This window comes from Agelaius tricolor, unplaced genomic scaffold (genome assembly GCF_023055355.1).
Source record: "Agelaius tricolor isolate 1412-34295 unplaced genomic scaffold, bAgeTri1.0.p SCAF_5, whole genome shotgun sequence".
Classification (NCBI taxonomy): Eukaryota; Metazoa; Chordata; class Aves; order Passeriformes; family Icteridae; genus Agelaius; species Agelaius tricolor.
In genome coordinates this window covers 36608260-36627062 of record NW_027269265.1, presented here as the reverse complement: position 1 = coordinate 36627062, position 18803 = coordinate 36608260, and the positions used below count along the sequence as shown (strand labels likewise).

General features: G+C 38.1%; 1 protein-coding gene across 4 annotated transcripts in view; it reads right to left on the bottom strand.

Moving 5' to 3' along the window:
* Positions 1–593: 593 nt before the first annotated feature.
* The window catches only part of ZNF106 (zinc finger protein 106), a 40470-nt gene continuing 22260 nt past the window's right edge, over positions 594–18803 (bottom strand). For 2 of the 4 annotated variants that reach the window (XM_071427288.1, XM_071427290.1), the window contains exons 9-22: positions 18728–18788; positions 18071–18412; positions 13852–14623; positions 13424–13479; positions 12786–12931; positions 12345–12479; positions 11322–11438; positions 10689–10880; positions 10055–10117; positions 8379–8498; positions 7838–7909; positions 6599–6670; positions 5756–5902; positions 594–4782 (exon numbers count right to left, since the gene is read on the bottom strand). In XM_071427288.1, coding sequence (XP_071283389.1) covers positions 4726–4782; positions 5756–5902; positions 6599–6670; positions 7838–7909; positions 8379–8498; positions 10055–10117; positions 10689–10880; positions 11322–11438; positions 12345–12479; positions 12786–12931; positions 13424–13479; positions 13852–14623; positions 18071–18412; positions 18728–18788 — 2352 coding nt within the window. In that variant the 3' untranslated portion in view covers positions 594–4725. Of the gene's footprint in view, positions 4783–5755; positions 5903–6598; positions 6671–7837; positions 7910–8378; positions 8499–10054; positions 10118–10688; positions 10881–11321; positions 11439–12344; positions 12480–12785; positions 12932–13423; positions 13480–13851; positions 14624–18070; positions 18413–18727; positions 18789–18803 lie in introns of those variants that run through there. The other 2 variants (XM_071427289.1, XR_011679257.1) reach the window with 2 other exon arrangements.

Sequence of the window (18803 nt, the reverse complement as noted above, 5' to 3'; positions counted from 1 at the left end):
AGTGCTGTCTTGCACTGTAACTTAGTCTGAGAGAGGAAGAAAATCCTATAATTTATCTAAAGAAAAGTTATTCTCCTTCTAATTCAACTGTTTTTTAACCCAAATAAATTTTAGGATGACTGGAACACCTGGAGCCCTGGCTTCCAGCCATGCCTTACCTCCACAAAGCTATTATTTTCCATACAAGTAGTGCCGAGATGCTCTTGGTTGGGATCTTCAGAGACAAAACAAAATCGGTCAAAAGATCAAAATCAGGATTTTTAATTGGCAACTCAAAACTGGTCCTTACAGTTCTGATGAGTGAACTAGCAACAAGCTCTAGAGAACTTCCCTTGCAATGGGCCATGAAGCAAGACAGACAGCGCATCAGCTTGGAGGCATCAGTTGGGTGGACAGTTTCATTTCTTTGCCAAACAACTGGGTCTGAGGTTTTCTGCACACCTGTAACATTCCCACCAGTGCTGGAGCTTCAAAGTGGCCTGTCTGACTTTATCCAGCACTCACAGTACAGGAAAAAATCCAGAACAAAGTCAAGTTCTACCGAATCATATGAAAATCATTCTATTTAAAACAAAGGAGAAACAGACAAACCGTAACAATATAAAGAAGTTTATTTTTTTTTAATTTCTTCTTTTGTCATGTAAAGTTTCATTACTACACTCACAGCTTTGTACCAAACTGAGTGAAGAAAACAATGATCAGTCTGTGCACATGTTCTACACAGCTTAAATAACTAAATATTCAATCAAGTTATTTTATTCCACTTCCATTCTTTCAAAAGACTGTTTAACATTACAGCAAAATGAAATCTGAGAAGCTGGCAGGCACATATAACAGAATATATACCTACACAGTTTGCTCCTTGATGATTAATAATTTTACAAACAGTAGCTGAAACAATTTCCTTATCCTTCCTCACATATTCTGCAACTCTGGACAACTAGATTCTTGAATTATAGTACCATACAAACCTGAAAATGAAGATTCACCTGTACCTGTGTTTTAATTCAGCTTAAGGGAAAAGTATTTTTCCAACAAAAACATTTCCCCTGCCATTTATTGCAGTTTGCAGTTATCATTTACCTTGATCCAGCTGATTGTACTGTTTGATTGTACTGTTTGAAAATGTGCATTAAGAACTGCACTACTTCAAACACTCCACACAGCCAAGCTCCTGCTATTTTGCAGAAGCCAGCTTATGTGCTGATAATATGTTTAAAGACTGTAATTTACATGTAAGTGACACAATGTAAGCAGAAGCCTGGATATTTAATGCATCTTTGTACCAAGAGATGCAGAAGTTTTCCCTCCATCCCCTTCCACATACAGAAGCAGCAGCATTAGGCCAGAGTGTTTTGCACTGCCAGATACCTGTTATTTTTCTCTGAAATTTGAAGGAGAAAGGAGAAACTAATCTAGACCAATCCCAAAAGGGCTGCCATATGTAATTAGCCATACAGCAAGTCCAGAGATTGTTTTTAAACACCTGACTAATAAAACAATCCACAGCTAACCACAAAATAAATCCTCACTCTACTCACTCTTCCACTCACAACTTTTTACTTGCATAAAAAAACAAACCAAAATCAAAAATAAATAGTCTTGAAAGTGGCTTCAGATGTGCAGTACTGCTTTTCATGCAAATATGACTGTGTTAAATGTCACAAACAGCCCACCTTCCCAAAGCTACTACATTCTTCAACTAGACATATATCAGGAGTCAAAACCCTAAGTTGCAAGACCATAGAGGATCTTTAATGAATACCAACAAACAAACATTAGTTTGGCATCTGCAATTGTCTCCAGAAGAAGTAAATGGCCAGTTGTGAAATCTGCACCGAATTCCAGCTGAACAAATAGGAAACCTCTCCACAGAACTCCAGAGAAGCTGGGGGATTTCCACAACTGCACAACTTTATAGCAATTCCTTTTAAGATATCCTCATGACAAAACAGTACAGCATTTTTCTCTGAACCCCTGAGGATTTAAAAAAAATGTTTCTGATTTATGAAGCAAAATTTTTCACTCATGCAGCTCTACTATTTTCCCACCTCTTTCCAATTTTAGGATTCTTCCAATGTATCTGAAATGACCTACAAAGTAGCAAAAGACACCACTGCCAAAGCTGGACTTCAGAAGCCCACACTTTTCAGGAGGACTGTTTTCAAGACAGTTAAGGAAATATCATGGACCACACACACACAAAAAAAAGACTGCTTCCACCAACTAGAAAAGATAAACCCAAAAAGCAAATGGGAATGCAAATAAAGTGTAATAACTCTGTTTGTTGCAACATCTAGGGAAAAAGATCTTTATATGTTCCTGAAAACAGCTGAAAGAATCACAAGAGAGAAGTAACAAAATCTACTCTCACACACATTTTTCAGAATGCCACTATTGCCCCACAGGCTTGTCCTCCAGACACAGCTCCACACCTTCACTTGCAGCACAGTCCATGAAGGACAAACCTTAGGACACCCACCCTGCTTATGCCACACTTACATGCTATGCTCCCTCATTGTGGTTCAAAAAACTCCCAGAAGAACTCCTGAATATCAACATCTTTGGAAATGGTTTAAGTATTATGCAGTCTTCTGCTTTTAGGTCATGAAAAAACCCAAACAAATGCTCTCAGACTTCAGAGCATTACACTGTCCCTCATAAAACATCTACACCACTTAAAGACTTCCCCAAACTTGATTCTCTATTGAATTGCTTCATCCACAGCCCACAGAAAGAAAGATTAAAAAAGCCCAACACCAAAACCACAAACACACATCCCCCAAAAACCAAAACAAAACCATCCTCAGAACAGCCTGAGGTCTGGGCCACATATTGGGGCTTTTTGCTATGCACAAACAGCTTAATAAAAAGTAAACAAACAAAATCAATCACCACAAAAGCACTGGAATCTCAGAGATTCCCATGTCTTTGAAGGAGGATGCTATTGCATCTCATTCATATTTTACTCCTGTCTCACAAAAAATATTCATCAGTGTAAGATCAATTCTGCTTGTCTGCTACAATAATACAAAACCAGTGTGCTCCAGAGAAGGCCCTGAAGTTCCTTGATTTAATGGCAGTGGAACATCCATGGGATTTCCTGAATCATTCACTTTCTTGGCCTAAAAAGGCTTCTTTACAGTCAAAGAATGAGGCTACAAAACTTATTTGGTCTGTGGTTGACAAGTCTGCAAGTGGTTGTGAAAAAGATATCCACTAAAAGTCTACTCAGATTTTTTTTAAAAACTGGCACTTTATTCGTGTATAAGGAACTCAGTTTCACCTTCACTTACAGCTTAGGAAAATCTCTGCTTATTTTATCCTGAGCAGCAAGCTAGGCAAAAGTGAACGCAAAGATCCTTGCTAGATTAGTCTCAATGTTAAGAGGGTTCTTTGCTAAATTAGTGTCATTAAGGGAGAGAGGATGGCTAGTGCCAGAAGGGCATTGCACTGGACTTCACAAGGTGAAGCCATCCCGCTCAAGGGAACACTTGCAGGAGAACCCTGACAAGCAGAAACAGTCTTCCCTTCTGCACTGGCCTCTCTGTGGTACTTTCTGTGCATTTGGAGAAATAAGACTTTTACATGTGATATGCATTTCATATCCTCAGCTTCTGCTTGAGAAATTTAGACTTTAAAATCCTGCTCCATTCTTTCCAGTTGAGTTTTTGTGAACTTTATATAGCCCAAGCCAATTAAGGCAGTTCACAACAGAAACAAAACACTACCAAAGTGGACACACTCAGACACACAGTGCCTTTGCATTTCTCTTGGTTTGCTATGCTAGAGAGTATGGGGCTGCAAAGCTCGGTCACTAAGATTACATAAAATCAGCTATCCAATTATGGTATTTTATCAAGACAGCAGTGGTGGTTACGCTGCTCTTTAACTAAAAGAAAAACAGATACCACTTACTTCTTTCCCATACATTAGGACCTATACTGAAAAGACTAAGATTGCAAAGCCTGTGAGTAGAGCCACTGTTCTGGCTGTTTTGCTGCTACTGGCATCTCTCTCAAGAAATAATCACTTTCCTCAAAATAAACAAAATATCTCAAGAGGTATGGTATATCTATCACTGTATATATTGTGCCAGTTATAGCAACTTTTACACAAGGAATAAAAAATAAGTTACAATTAACATTAAAAAATTAGTTTATTCCAGTCCCCATAAAATACCTTTTCTTTTTATGAAGAAAGTAAAAATGTACACTGGATATTCAGGTTACATTGTTAGAATTTGTGATATTCTGGTTTGCAGAATTTTATTAAAATCAGCTATAAAACTGGATGCAACAAAACCAGACATGCCTTAGACATGTCTTAGACACATAACAGGATTCCAGCTGAGTTTGCAAACAGCAGCACCTATTGTAATCTAAGTTTTCAACACCCCTTTGAGCTTCCCAAAGACTATGCTTCTTAAAAAAACAAAACCACCTGAAAAAAGACAAATAACAAAGAAACAAGGCAGACAAGAGGAAGGAACATTCTTGTCCACCAATTAATTAAAAACTTGCAAGAACTTGGGCTCTTAATTACCAGCCTTATTTCTGCAGAGTGCAACACAACGTGCAGTCTCCACAGCAATGCATTTCAGCCCCACTCAGTTTTTGCATTCCAAGTGGGAAAAGAAAAAGGAAAGACTGGAGTAAGAAACTGATGTTATTTGGAATAATTCTGACATACAAAATTACTTCCCAATGTGGGAGGTGAAAAGCTTCATGAGTCAATCCTGCTGTCATCCTCAGCATGTCTTTCAATGTGTCCTACAGCATCCTAGAAAAGAACCAGAGAATTTAAAAAAATCATTATGATCATCACAAAAAAAGCACAAAAAACTGCAAAATATTCCAGAAGTGTCAGTGAAAGTGACATTCTAGATAACATATATTTTTTGGCTTAAAGCTTCTAAATATTATCACTGTCAAGCTATTAAATCACATATATAAAGTGTTTCACATACCACAGCATTAAAGGCAAATAAAAAACAGTTTTCTTTTTGATTAGAAGAGCAAATTACATAAACACATCATATCTAAAGCAGCACTTAAAGAGAAATAAAGGATTCTACTATTCATTAATTCTTGAAGAAACCTCCATCCTTCCCATATGTTGGAAAGCATTCAAAGGAAGGCAGTTTATATTGCCAAGGACTAAAATGTAGATTTTACCAATCAGTCTATAGGTAACTGCCCTCCTTACACCCATCTCCCAATCCTTTCCACATTACTTCATCCAATTGTTATGCCTTCTTCATTTTTTCCCCTGTCTGTGGTAACTTTTATCCAGAAGTTTATGCACTACTTATTTAAAGATTGTTTGTAAAACCAATTTCATGTGAAAAATAAACAGTGAAAGAGATAGCAATGGATAAAAATTAAAAGGATAAAAATCTGTTTTCAAGGCAGATGTTTGTTCATCTTATAAAGACGTTTTTCCTTCAAAAACATCCTAATATCTTGAGTAGAATTTCTTTAATATTTTAAGAATTGTACCATTTCCATGTAATAGTTTAGGATCAAACTGTTTTAAATTGACCATATGTCAATTTATCATAGCTGCACTGTTCAGCTGCCACAGGCTGAACTGAACCCTGTTAGCCTTGGATGACTGTAACCACATGCAGTTAAGCCTGCCAAGGCTAGAAAAATTTAACCCTTTTTAAGAGAAATAGGATCAAGTCCCACCATTGTGGTGATATAAAGTACTTTATATTACCAAATACAATCATGTTATTTCAACCACATACCTGCTTGGAACCTTTCCTGGAGGTAAAGAAAGCATCACAGTTCTTCCAACGACATTTCAGGGTCTGAAAATTTGGATTTGTGTGGTCAGTTAGCAGGTGTTGTTTCAGATGGTCCACAACTCCAAAGATCAGTGAACATCCATGCCACTGGGAGAAAAAACAACACACCAGAATAAGCCAGGGAAATACAATTTTTGCTAATGCTTTTCTTCCTTCAATTTCACAATATTCTTCCAAGACTGTAAACATGCCTGCCAACTAAGTTTTTTATCTTATTACATTTCCATTTTCCGTGGTCTCTATTCTTTTAATTACAGCTTTACAGAAATTTTTCCTGCCTTTAGCCGAGCCTAGACCATCACGAGGAATGGCCGGAGGAAGAGAGGAAATAAGCCTTTACAAGATTTAAGCTTACCTGTGACAAAGTCATTTGGAATTTAATTAAACTTATTTAGCACAGTAAATCAGCTTTTCTATGTCACTCAGCCAAAGTTTTAGGTGTTAAACAGTTACACATCTAAAAACAGCCAGAAAGAACAGCAATTCACACTAACAACTTGCCCCAAAGCACACATACACATACATACATATATACAAATGTAGATACATATATATATATACACACACATACACACAGCAAAGACAATAAAAAAATGAAACTAGTGATAAATACCTAAGTGATAAATATTTTAATACACATACGTACACATTTTAAAAAAAATACACATACACATTTTTTAAAAAAAATCATGAATAATCTAAGTCAAACTACCCAAGACTAAATGACTAGAGACCACCCCCAGAAAATTCAAAAATGAAGGCTAAATACAATTTGCTAGTTACCCAGCATCGATAATTTTGCATCAGATTAAGCCTCACAGCTCTGACACTGCCATCATAGCATCCGGTGTAGATCTGTAAAAAAAACATTTATGGATAAACAAGCTGGGAATAAAAAAAAAAAAAGTAAAATTTTGAAAGACTTCAGTGTAGGTAAAAGCTAAGAAATATCAGCATGCAAGGCTTCTATATTTAAAAATAGGTATAACTAAATTCTTTTAATATTTGCATTCATAGTTCACAAAAACCTACACATGAATAAGAAATGCTTCCATAACCCCTATTGTTGATAGTGTCATGTGTGTAACAGTTCAGAAATGTTTAAATTACAGTGCTATCCACTAAAGTTAAAAAATATGTAGGTGTAAATGTCAAGTTGAATGTATTTCCAGGACCTAACCAGTTCTATGTATATCAAAAAAGGATGGAGAGGAAGTGTGTGAAAAAACATAAGAATTTCAGAAAGATTGATGTGAATCCTTTCACTCATCACTAAACTTCTCATCTGAACCCCTCTTTGATTTGAGAATGCCCATGACAGACACTGCTGGGGCACAGCTCAAGCCTCAGGCTCGACTCACATGAGATGTGATGCTTGGGCAGATGGTATTCCAATTAGTAGGAAATCTGTTCCTTTGGATTTAACTTTTCTGTTATTACAGATCACTACAATACCTTTCATTTTACAGTCTCAAAGTAACTTTGCAAACAAATTCCTAGACATGCAGAAAAATAAGTGCTTTTAAAGACTATTTTAAGAAATATTTATCCAGAAGTGCTTCTGAAACTTATCTTGCAGGGCAGATGCATGAAGAAACCTGTACATCTGAATCAACTGCACACCTTTGTTTATGTTCTGTCAAAAGTTGCTAGAGGTTTGGCTGTGCGTGAAGTTTTTCTCCAGCGAGAAGTTTTTCGCCAGTGAGATTCCCTTGAGTAAAAGTCAAACAGGACTGACACTTGAAAAAGCAGAAGTATTTTACTATTTCTAGTGCCTTCACTGTCATCATAACTGCAAAAAGAACTATTGTTTTGAGACTGCAGTAAGCTGACCAGTGATTTTTCCTCAGACAATAATATTACATAAAGCTGTTATAGCCACTTGATTTTTTGACTGAGAACAACTTGGAAATGCAGCCAAGCAGCAGGCTGATTTCTTAATCTGAAGAAATTAAACTGTCTCGTATGCACCTGTGGCAATTACAACCTTCTCTTTAAGAACAGTGAAAAGAAGGGAATTACCATGCTCTTATGGATGGTCATACACATGATCATATCTGAGTGGCCTCCATAGACTTGCAAGCGGTCATGTGACTTGAAAGAAACAGAAACAGACATTTATTAGCACAACATTTTTTAAGAGCCATTTTCCACAGACATGTAAATGATAATACTTTCAAGAGAAGTTTCCTTGGTACCAACTAAACTGATATGGTGGATTCCAAACTTTATAGCCACCTTAAAAAGCTCACTTTTGCTTACATTGCTTCTGGGAGTCTTTTTGTCCAACTAAGCTCTTGTTCTTTCAGCAGACAAAGCTAACATTTTCCCACTTTTCTGAGCTGTCATTATCTTGGAATAACCCAGGTTCTAAAAAATGTTTCAGGTTATATTCGTTAAAACCCATGTATTTTGACTGGTGAGACAACTATATATTCAGAGTGACAGGAAAAAGAGAGATGGGCTAGAGACCAGAAAGTACAAAGATGACTTCTATTTGACTTCAAAATCATTAATTAACACATATTAGATAAATGTCATTAGTAACCACATATTTTCTTACCTGTAATTCATAAACACGAACAAATTTATCCAGACATGCTGTCACCATGACTTTCCCAAGAATGTTCACAACCGTTACTGCATGGTTATGGCCCTTATAGATCCGTACCAGCTCTCCAGTCTGCATCAAGAAAAAGCAAAGGTAAAAAGGTGTTGGGTTTGTTTTTTCTTAAATAAAAGTACAAAGTGGTTTTACCTAACCTGTACAGGGTAGCTAGCTTCAATGCTCACTACTCAAAAACAGAAACACCTGTTCTTAGAATTCCATTCCCTGTGAAAGCACTTATAGATTATGATCAAATACTACTTATCCTTTTGTTTGCCCATCCTAACAGAGAGCCATCCCTAGAAATGCATGGGTCTGTGTAAAGTTCTCTTTCTTCTCTTCTGTTTCTGAACATGAGCCACCAGTGTGCCCAGGTGGCCAAAAAGCAAATGGTATCCTGGCCTGTCCCAGGAATAGCATGGCCAGCAAGACCAGGGAAGTGATTCTTCCCCTGTACTCGGCACTGGTGAGGCCACATCTCGAACGCCGTGTGCAGTTTTGGGCCCCTCAGTTCAGGAAGGACATTGAGGTGCTGGAGTGAGTCCAAAGAAGGGAAAGAAGCTGGTGAAGGATGCTGGAGCACAAGTGTAATGAGAAGCAGCTGAAGGAGCTGGGTTTGTTTAACCTGGAGAGGAGGAGGCTCAGGGGGACCTTATCACTCTCTACAACTCCCTGAAAGGAGAATGTGGCCAAAGAGGAGTCAGCTCCTTCTCCAATGCAACCAGAAACAGGACAAGAGGAAATGGCCTCAAGCTGCGCCAGGAAGGTTGGACACTAGGAAGAACCTCTTCACAAAAAGGGTGAATTTTGAATGGGCTGCCCTGGGAGGTGTTGGAGTCACTGTCTCTGGAAGCGTTTAGGGAAAGATTGGTTGCTGAAAATGCCATGGTATAGCTGATATGGTGGTGTTTGGTCACAGGCTGTTCTTCGTGATCTCAGAGGTCTTTTCCAACCTAATTGAATCTGTTTCCATCATTAGTTACATATTCCCGCCCATCCTGAAAGTAGTACCATGCTATTAGTATTAGCAGTATTTATGCAACCACAGGGATCAGTTAGCAAAACACACAGAAATATACTAAATATATATATAGCTAAACACACAGAAATATACTCTTTTTATGTCAACTAAAATTTCCCTCTGATAAGTTCCTTAATCTAACTTATCGCATAGCTACGTGAATGCTTCTGCTAGGACTAAGGGAAGATGGTGTAAAAGAGGGAGAGACAAAGCATTCATGATGCTTTTGAACAATCTAGCTTGGAACACAGTGTTCTTCAAGTTCTTCCACTTATAAAGAAACTTTTTCTCCACCAGACTATCCCACATGGCTTTTCTTTGAACCTTTTCCATATTATCAGCATGCTTGTAGTTATATTTGCAAAAGCAAGATGGCCAGATAAAAAGGCATTGTGTATCATGTGACAAGAATCAGCAGGTTTATGTAGCCTTTTCATGCCTCCAGAGTTACCTATAGTGCATAGTCATATTCACAAAATCATGAGACTTCCTTTGCTGGAAGCAATCAGTCCTACCAGTCAGTCAAATATTCTGGAAATGCTGACTTTATAGCATAGGAATTCAGTGCCTTAGTAGCAAAAGTCATTCCATCATTTTATATGAGACTTACATGAATGTTGTGGGCATGGACAGACTGATCGCTGGACCCACTGAATACCAGATCATTCACAACCTTAAAAAAAAAAAAGTTTTATATTTTGTAACAGATATGGAAATGAGCAAGCAAAATATTAAGACACTGTTTAGTTTAAAGTTATACTGTATTATTTCCTAAATTTGAGAGCCTTAAAATCAATCAAGAGTATGAAGGAAAAAGCAAGCACATGCACAGTAAAGCCCAACGTCTCTTGGAAATTTTTGACATGCTGCATATTTATATGCTGCTTATGTAAGAAAAATTATGCTCCTGACCCCTAAAAAGTGACAAGACAAGAGGAAACAGCCTCAACTTGCACCAGGGGAAGTTTAGAATGGGTACTAGGAAAAGTTTCTTCACTGGAAAGATGATCAGGCATTGGAACAGGCTGCCCAAGGAAGTGATGGAATCACAAATTCTGAAATGTTCAAAATACAGACATAGATGTGGCAGCTGGGGATGTGAGATACGGCAGGCAAATAGAGAATTTCTCTACCAAGTTGCTCAGTTTTTATAATTTAAAATAGGGAAATCCTCGATTTCCTATCACAATCTGCTCATCATTTTAAGCATTCTTTGTCCAAAATGTATTTTCAGAGACACTTGCCTTCATGCAGAGAATAGTCTTGCTGTGACCTTCCAGGGTTCTGAGGAGCAGCCCATTCCGCGCGTCTCGCACGCTGATGGTGCAGTCATAGGAGCCCACTACCAACAACTTGCGTGCTCCTTCCTGAGCTGTGGCTAAACAGCTCACTGCTCTAGGGCCATGGCATTCAAAGGTATCAACCTGTTTATTATTCTAGTGGGGGAAGAAAGAAATGGAAAGAATTAAAATTTTGCTGACACTGATTAGACCACTGAGTCCTTTTTGTGTTGTGCTTGTTATGGAATCTGATTTCAGTTTAGTAACACACAAAATAGCAGTGGTAAGAATTGCATCTTAAAAATTAAGTTTCCAAATCAAAGAGAAAGCTCCTTATGTTATGTAGACCAGGAGGAACTTTAAGGAAAAATGCAACAATACAGCACCTAAAAGAAAGGTAAACAAAGAGACAGGCAGATAGGACAGCTTCATGCATGGACAAAATAAACAACCAAAAGGGGCCAACAGTGACCATTTATACCCAAATGTGCTTATTAAAATTACATTTACTACTGGAGATAAAGAATAACAAGAAACACAGAGGAAAGAAACAGCATCACAACAGGCATTCAGGTGCCAATAGTTAAACAAACTTACCTTTATGCTGAAAGTAACCACCGTGCCATTTGCAAGACCTGCATAAAGGATCCGCCATCTACTGTGTAAACAGAGCACTCGATCTTCCAATTTAAACTGTTCCATGCACTCTTTGGTCTAGCAATGGAAAGAAGTACTTAAAGATTTTCATTAACTGAAAACAATTCAAGAAAAAAAAAACTGAAATGAATGATGACTTTCACTTTTTAAACCAACAGAACTGGAGAAAAACATCTGAGAGTCTGGTGTCACATGGCAGTTTGAGCCTCACTTTAATCAGGACCATCTGTAAGGCTTGACTGTAGTTCAGCAACCAGTTATAACCCTAAAGACTTTGTTCTGGTCACAGCCTTTAATATGTATATAAATTTAGACTACTGACTAAATATACATATATATATATAGATATAGATATACACACATATATACACACACACACACACATGAAAAGAATCTGTTACATGGTTGACAATTCCCTATTAAGTTTCCCACAGGGAACTTAAGGGTTTAAGATCTCTGGCAGTTTGCTTTCTGAAGCAGATATTTGCTTTCTAGTCCTTCAAGTAACAGGTTGGGCAAGTCTTTTTATCATTTAGCCTCAAATATCCAGCTTCAGGAAGCCTCAGGTCTGCTCTTTCACGTACCCTCAGCATAACAGATACCTGTTCTCTCTAGAGCTGCTCTAAAGACACAACAGAGAGCAGTGCCTTCCATAAGCAATGAAGTTAAAAATACAGGAAGAAAAGTAAGATTCACGGCCAAACAGCTATCCTGCACTTTGGTGTTCCCAACATTTGGGATTACGCCATGCTGTTCCAGCAAAAACTCTACTGACAAGCTAGTCAAAAGATTAGGGTAGTAAATCCATTAATCGTTTGCTGTTTTATTTGTGAGGTTTTTTCTTCCTGCTCTACTCTAAAGAGGTAAGAACTGTTGCTTGTGTCCAGATCATATAGGTTTAAAAGGCTTTTAAAATTTATATTTGTAACGAAACACTTGTATAAAATGCAGCAGTTTGAGTACCTTGATATTGTAACAGTTGATGGTGTGGTCACTTGAGCCAGTGTAGAGGGCAGCATTCTTCCCATTTGTCTGAGTGACCAGAAGGCAGTTCACTTTTGAAGTATGTCCTTCAAAGATGGCCACACACTTCCTGCTCTAAAAAAGAAAGCACAGAGTCTGTCAGCATAAAGGCCTATAATACCTCTTGGAATGGGCACCTAACAGAACAGGGTAGGAGTGTTAAAAAAATCAGGATACATGCAGCAATCTCTCTATCTCCCCTTGTCTCTCTCACAGGAAGAAGGGGTTGGAGAGGTGGAGAAGAGGTTTTAAGAAAAGAATAGTATAAAATAAATTAGGGGCTTGAAAAAGCAGCTGCTTCCTTTACTACATAGTAAGGCATTACAAAAGACAACCTTGTGATTGCAATTAATGTATCACTACTCCCACAACCTTACTTACAACGAGATTGTAGGCACAAACTGTTTTGTCTGCTGAGCAGGTGTACAACAAATTCCCAAAAATCTGAATAGCATTCACTGCAGCCAAGTGTCCCTCAAAAGTTCCCTCAGTAGGTTCTTCATCCTCACCTGGCTCCGAAGACACTTCTGTAGGACAGAGACATGTACTTTTGACTATGGGAACACTGTCAAGAAAACACACTGCTGTGGTTTGTACTGCCAATCAGCAGAACTATTTCATGGGTTCAGCACCTTTAAGTCAAATTTCATTGTGGATTCCAGCAGGACTGTGAATGTGACAGAGGGCAATATGAAGTGCTAAAAAGACCTTCATATGACTAAGTTCAGAACTATCTTTAGAATTAAAAAGAGAGTGTATTATTGTTTGCCCTAGAGCTCTACAGAGACTGTGGAACAATAGCATTCATGTGGGAGGGGAAGAAGGATGTGGAGGAGTCAAGACACAAAGCATTCAGTGCAAGATGATGTGAGTATGTGTCACTTCCCACTTTAGTTGTGAGTGCAAGCTTTTATCTTCAGGGCAAAGTTCTCCTATGGAAGCAGGTTGATCAAGACTTAACTCAAAGCCCTGCAAGATACTACATACAAGGCATTGGAAAGAAAGCTTAAAAGATATACCTGAGGAGTTCTTTGATCCTCTTAGGAATGATATGGAAGTCTGTGTCTCAGCCACACTGTAAGACAAAAATAAACAGTAGCGAAATTGGACTTTGCAAGTTCATTTTCAGACAAAATACTGGGGTAAGTAATATTCTAAAACACAAGACTCTGGACTTAGAAAATATGCTGTGACAGGTAAGCTCAAAACCAAACAGGGCAGCCCAGTTTTTCCATTAAGTGAAATTAGTCGGTAACAAGACACATTCACTTGTTGACCAAAAAAGACAAGTCTGTTTTTATTTTCCCTTTTATTTCACTCCTGAAGTCACTAATGTAAGACTTTGTGAATGAAAAAAAAAAAAAGGAAAAGGAAAAAAAGAGAGGCCTCTTATGAATACTATGTAATATTAATAATTTTACTTGACAGAGGTCTACAATAATCTCACCTTTTTTTCCCATCATTCCTATGATTTGTGTCAATCTCACTGGTGGAGCTCACTTCATCATACCCAGAACAAGATGCCTCTAGGACTGCTTGATCCACAGAGTTGCATGAATCCCTCTTTGATGGACTGTCTGGTTTCTCATCTCCTGACGCTGATGAACCAACATCAACCACCTCACACTGAGGTGCTGAAACTTCCACTAGTTCCAGAGAAGCATCGCTGTCATTCTCATCTTTGTTTCTTTCTGCTTGAGCAGTAACTCCACCCTCCTCTCTTGGAGGAGTAACTTTTTCTCCTTTAGGAACCTTTCCACCCTTGACTTTCCGGACAGGTTTGAAGTCAATCATATCCTGCTCTGTATCGCTGTTGTCCGGCACATGGGCTGCCCTCAGAGTTTTCTTCTTCCTTAACTTTCTCCTCCTTCTATTCCCTTTCTCTGCTGGGACTGCAGCCATTGTTAAGTGTTGCTCAGACGGTTCTGCTGACAATTTGGGAGTTTTATCCATTGGCACTTCGAGAAGGATCGAATGCTTTGAAAGAGAAGTGCTACACTGATCCACTAAAAGTCTTTCAGCAGCTGTATCATTTGCTTCTCTCTTGCTGAAAACAGACACTGAATGAGGAGAAGAGTTCTCAGGAAGTCCAGACTGTCCCTCGTCTGCAGCAGGCTCATGGACATCTTGATCAGTGTGTTGGAAACAAGCTGCCAGCCCTGCTAGGGATAGGGTTGCAGTGATAACTGGATACACTGAAGTTTTCTGGTTGGTCTCTTCTAAAGAAAACAGCCTAGTGTTACATTCAATCTGTACAGCAGTAACTATTTATGCAAAGGGTCCCTCCCTGTATTTTCTGTTTACACTTAATTGTGCATGTAAAGTACATATTCCTACATGTTGAAGACCACGTGCACATGTAGATCTGCTATTCAGTCAGCTATTCACAGCCTTTAAAAAACTTAACTGGGGAATAAAATGTTCATCCATGCACATAGAAATAAAGGAACGGGGCAATCATTCAAGCTGCTGGCTGGCTATTTGCTACATGCTTTTAGAGTTCTGACAATCTTTGGTGAATCCTACACTGTTGACTTCAGATGCTACCATCCCTCTCTGCATGCTCCCTTACCAGCTGTCATGACTTCTGTAGAAATTATATTAACCAATGCATGCCAAGTATGACTCAGCTGTTCAGTGACAGCTTGAAAATCTTGTGCTCAACTCATCTGAATTATTACAGCTGATATATAGAGTTATTTCTACCAAGTTACTTGGACCTAATTCAAGGTAGACAGTTATGCACAACCCACTCTGCAGCACTGTACCCTTATCCTGGGAATAGCAGCACTGTAAGCTATGAGGGTAGGCTTTATTTAGTTACTTTAGTTAAGTTAGCTCATCTGTGGTGGACTATGCAATGAGGTCAACACACTCTCCCTATCATTTAATTGTGACTGAATTAATATGAACAAAATGATCCAACCTCTCAGCTGAGACAGACTAAGGGCAGCATCTCACAGCTGTTTCCCACACCCTAATATTGCCCAGTTACACTTGCAATAACCGCAGTCCAGAACAGGATATTTCAAGCTCACTGCATTTCTGGGGCAGGATCATGCAACACAAGATGGGAAGTTGGCAGTATCTGAAACACTTCCCTCTTCCAGCCTCTCAGAAGCCAGCAAATTAAACCTACACTAATGTTTGGTCAAAACCACATTACACATCACAGGACAAATTTGATGCTTTGGAATTACACATCCAAGTAGAAACAGCTAAAATGAGAACATCTCTCACCCACACCTTCCGCAGATGGGAAATTCCAAGATAAAACTAAAACTTGCTGACAGCATAGGATATGTTGCCTTTAAAGTAAATCAATGGAGATAAGTTTTTCCCTGGACATGTAACTGCCATGCACAACAGCAAAACCTGACAGAAAAACTTCTGTATAGAAAAAATGAATAATTAGATGAAGTTTGAATGAGCTACTGTGTTCAATTATATGGGGAAGAAAGCACACAAAAGCTTAAATTCTGAATACGCCTCTAATATCATGTGCCACTCATTTCTCCCTGGAAAGGGGAAGGAACTAACTTGGTCACTTTATAACAGGAAAACAATAGCAACCAGCCACTTAAACTGAAATTTCTAAACCCAATAGTCTTTAATTCTCAGCGTTTGGAGTGCTGTGGGTATTAGAAAAAGAAGTAGGAAACCACCATGGCAATGAAAGAAAACAAAATCACTCAGTACCACAGGTGGGACACACTGCTGGCATTTGGGGGAAAACAAATGTAATCAGCTCCCTCAAAGCAAGGCTAAGCTAACCTCAATGGGCAGCTGACAAGCTAAACATTCAACCCTAAAAAGTAAATAGTCTGCCCCAGAGTGAATTCCTCTTCCTCAAATTACGGAATTTACCTCAAGACAAATGCTTATTTCCCCCCAAATTACTAAACTGATCTGAAGGCAAACTCATTTTAAATGTAGCACATACAGAAGTTCATCAATACCAAAACTATGGTAACTTGTCAAATGAACATAAAAAGAATACTCTTGCTTTTAATACACCAAAATTAAGTTTGTAGGAAATGGAAAACTAATGTGATTAAGAGCTTTCTGAAGTAATTAGTCAAGTAACAAATGCAGCTATACACTGAAGGTTCATCTTCATAAGAAAAAAATTAAAAACCTCTTTCAACTTCTCTGTTGTGAAGCTTCAAGATTCTGCAAGCAAGACACTTCATGCCACTGCAGCTAGTGATCATTAAATCTTTCCTTAGAGTTGGAAAATTGAGAATAAAATTAACACTGATACAAATAAAAACAAAGATTTCATTGATTTTTAAGCATAACAGTATGGTATATGCCAATAAAAACAGGAAAGCAAAGGTAGTGGCTTCGTAAAAGTTGAATCTTAACAATGAAAACAAATAAAAAACCTGATTCTTCCCCTGCCCCATGTTTACTTTAGTGAATACCTCCAGAGCTTCACATTCCTTGTCAAATCCTCCAAAGAGAGATGAAGCAAAACTCAAAATACTGCATTAACAGCATGTAATACAGGAAATGCAATAGTGACTAAAAAAACCCACCACTTATATGCAATTCTACAGCTGAAGCAAACTAAAAAAAAGTAAAAAAAAAAACAAACAAACAAAAAAAAAAACCACAATTTTTTTTTATTAAAGAGGTGTAAACTTCAATTCAGCCAACATTCATCTTGTGCTTGAGAAAAAAATACTTAGAAAGGTGGAACATGACTTATCCCATAGTATTTTGTACTTCAGTTGGAAGGGAAAAAAATTGTATTGGCTATCTTGAACTAGGATCAATCTTATGAATGTTTTTCTCAAATTACCTAAGTTAAAGGTCTGAGTAAGTGACATTGTTATGGCAGACAACTATCATTAGAGTCACCCTGCTTGACTTCACAGACTCTTAAGAAAGTATAGGATGAGCTTTTAATCTTCAGTTTTTACCTTCAGTCACAGTAGCAAATTGCAGAGGAATCTACCAATAGTATCTAAGCTTTTGACCACAGTGCACAAGTTTGATGGGGTTTAAACTGTCTAAATAAAGAGCTGGCTATTTCAGCTGTAGTCATTAACATCTCACTTCGCTGAGGCAAGAGCTCTCCCATTAGTGGTTCACTTAATTCAGCAGTTTCTCATCCAGATAAAAGTAAAGCCCTATCTTCACTGCTAGCCCTCCCATGCCCCTCACATGAATGAACAGTGCCTAACAGCCAATTAGTAGAAGATGGATCGTTACTTCCAATATTACAAATTATACATTTTGTGCTTATCTAGCAGAGCCCAAGAAGAACACAAAATAATCTCAATGTAGCTGTTCATAACTTTTTAAAAAATGTTTTCAGGCACATTTTTTTCCCTCTGTAGGCAGACTTTCTGCTATCAGTGCTCATTAAATGATACAGAGTAGAAGACAAAAATTACGGAGGAGGTTCTCAGGTTTGTTGGGTTGTGTCAGTTTTGGGTTTTGTTAGCTAACTAAATTATTATAAGAGGATGTAACCTTCAAATTCATGTTTGTTCTATTTTCAAAACAGAACTAGAAAGTCCTACACAAGTTAATGAGAGCTCATCCCTGCCTGTCAGCCCGCAGGTTGAGGCACGATTTAAATCCTTTTTGGGAAAAAAATATATAATTTCCTTATTTTCTTCAAGCTAATTATCTTAAAGCAAAACTACAATTACCATCATTCTGTTCCACCTCTTCTGTTTGTGGAGGACATGGAGAGCTCTGGAGTACAGAATTCACATTTAGTTCTGTGCCTTTTGGAGACACAGGTTCTCGTTTAACTTGCACTGAGGAGTCAGGAGTATTGGAAGGTGTACTGCCAGAAGACTGGAATGGTGATGGCACGGTTACGGGAACAGCAGCTCCTTGAGGGGGTACAGAAGAAGACAAAGTGTCCAAAACAGGCAGGAGAGAGCTTGAAGGAATTGAGTCAGCTGCCATCTGAGATTTGCTGTTTCGTCTCTCAGTTAGGGCACTGCATGAAAGTTGCTCTGAGAGTTCAGGAGGTTCATATGTTTCTAATGGCAAAAGAAGAGATACATTAAAGAAACAAACAAACAAACAAATAACAGAACAAAAATATTTCTGTTTTTGCCAGGAGCTCATTTCTTGTGGACACAGTCAAGGAAGAGAAAAATTTGAAAAAAAGACACTAGAGGGAACTATCAAAACTGACAGTTCACACTTGACGATAAAGGCCTCATTTTGAAAGTCTACAATTTCATTGTAGCTTAAATGAGCAGATTCAAGTTAAACACAGTTTTTAAAAGATTCTGAGTTCAAAGAATATAAGAGTAAGCATTGCACTGTTGTAGCTCTATGGTATCCCGTACCTTGTAGCCCCTGCAAGATCTGGATTCTCTGACTTCTCAGTGTACTCATTTCCATAGTTATCTGCAAAACAGTTGT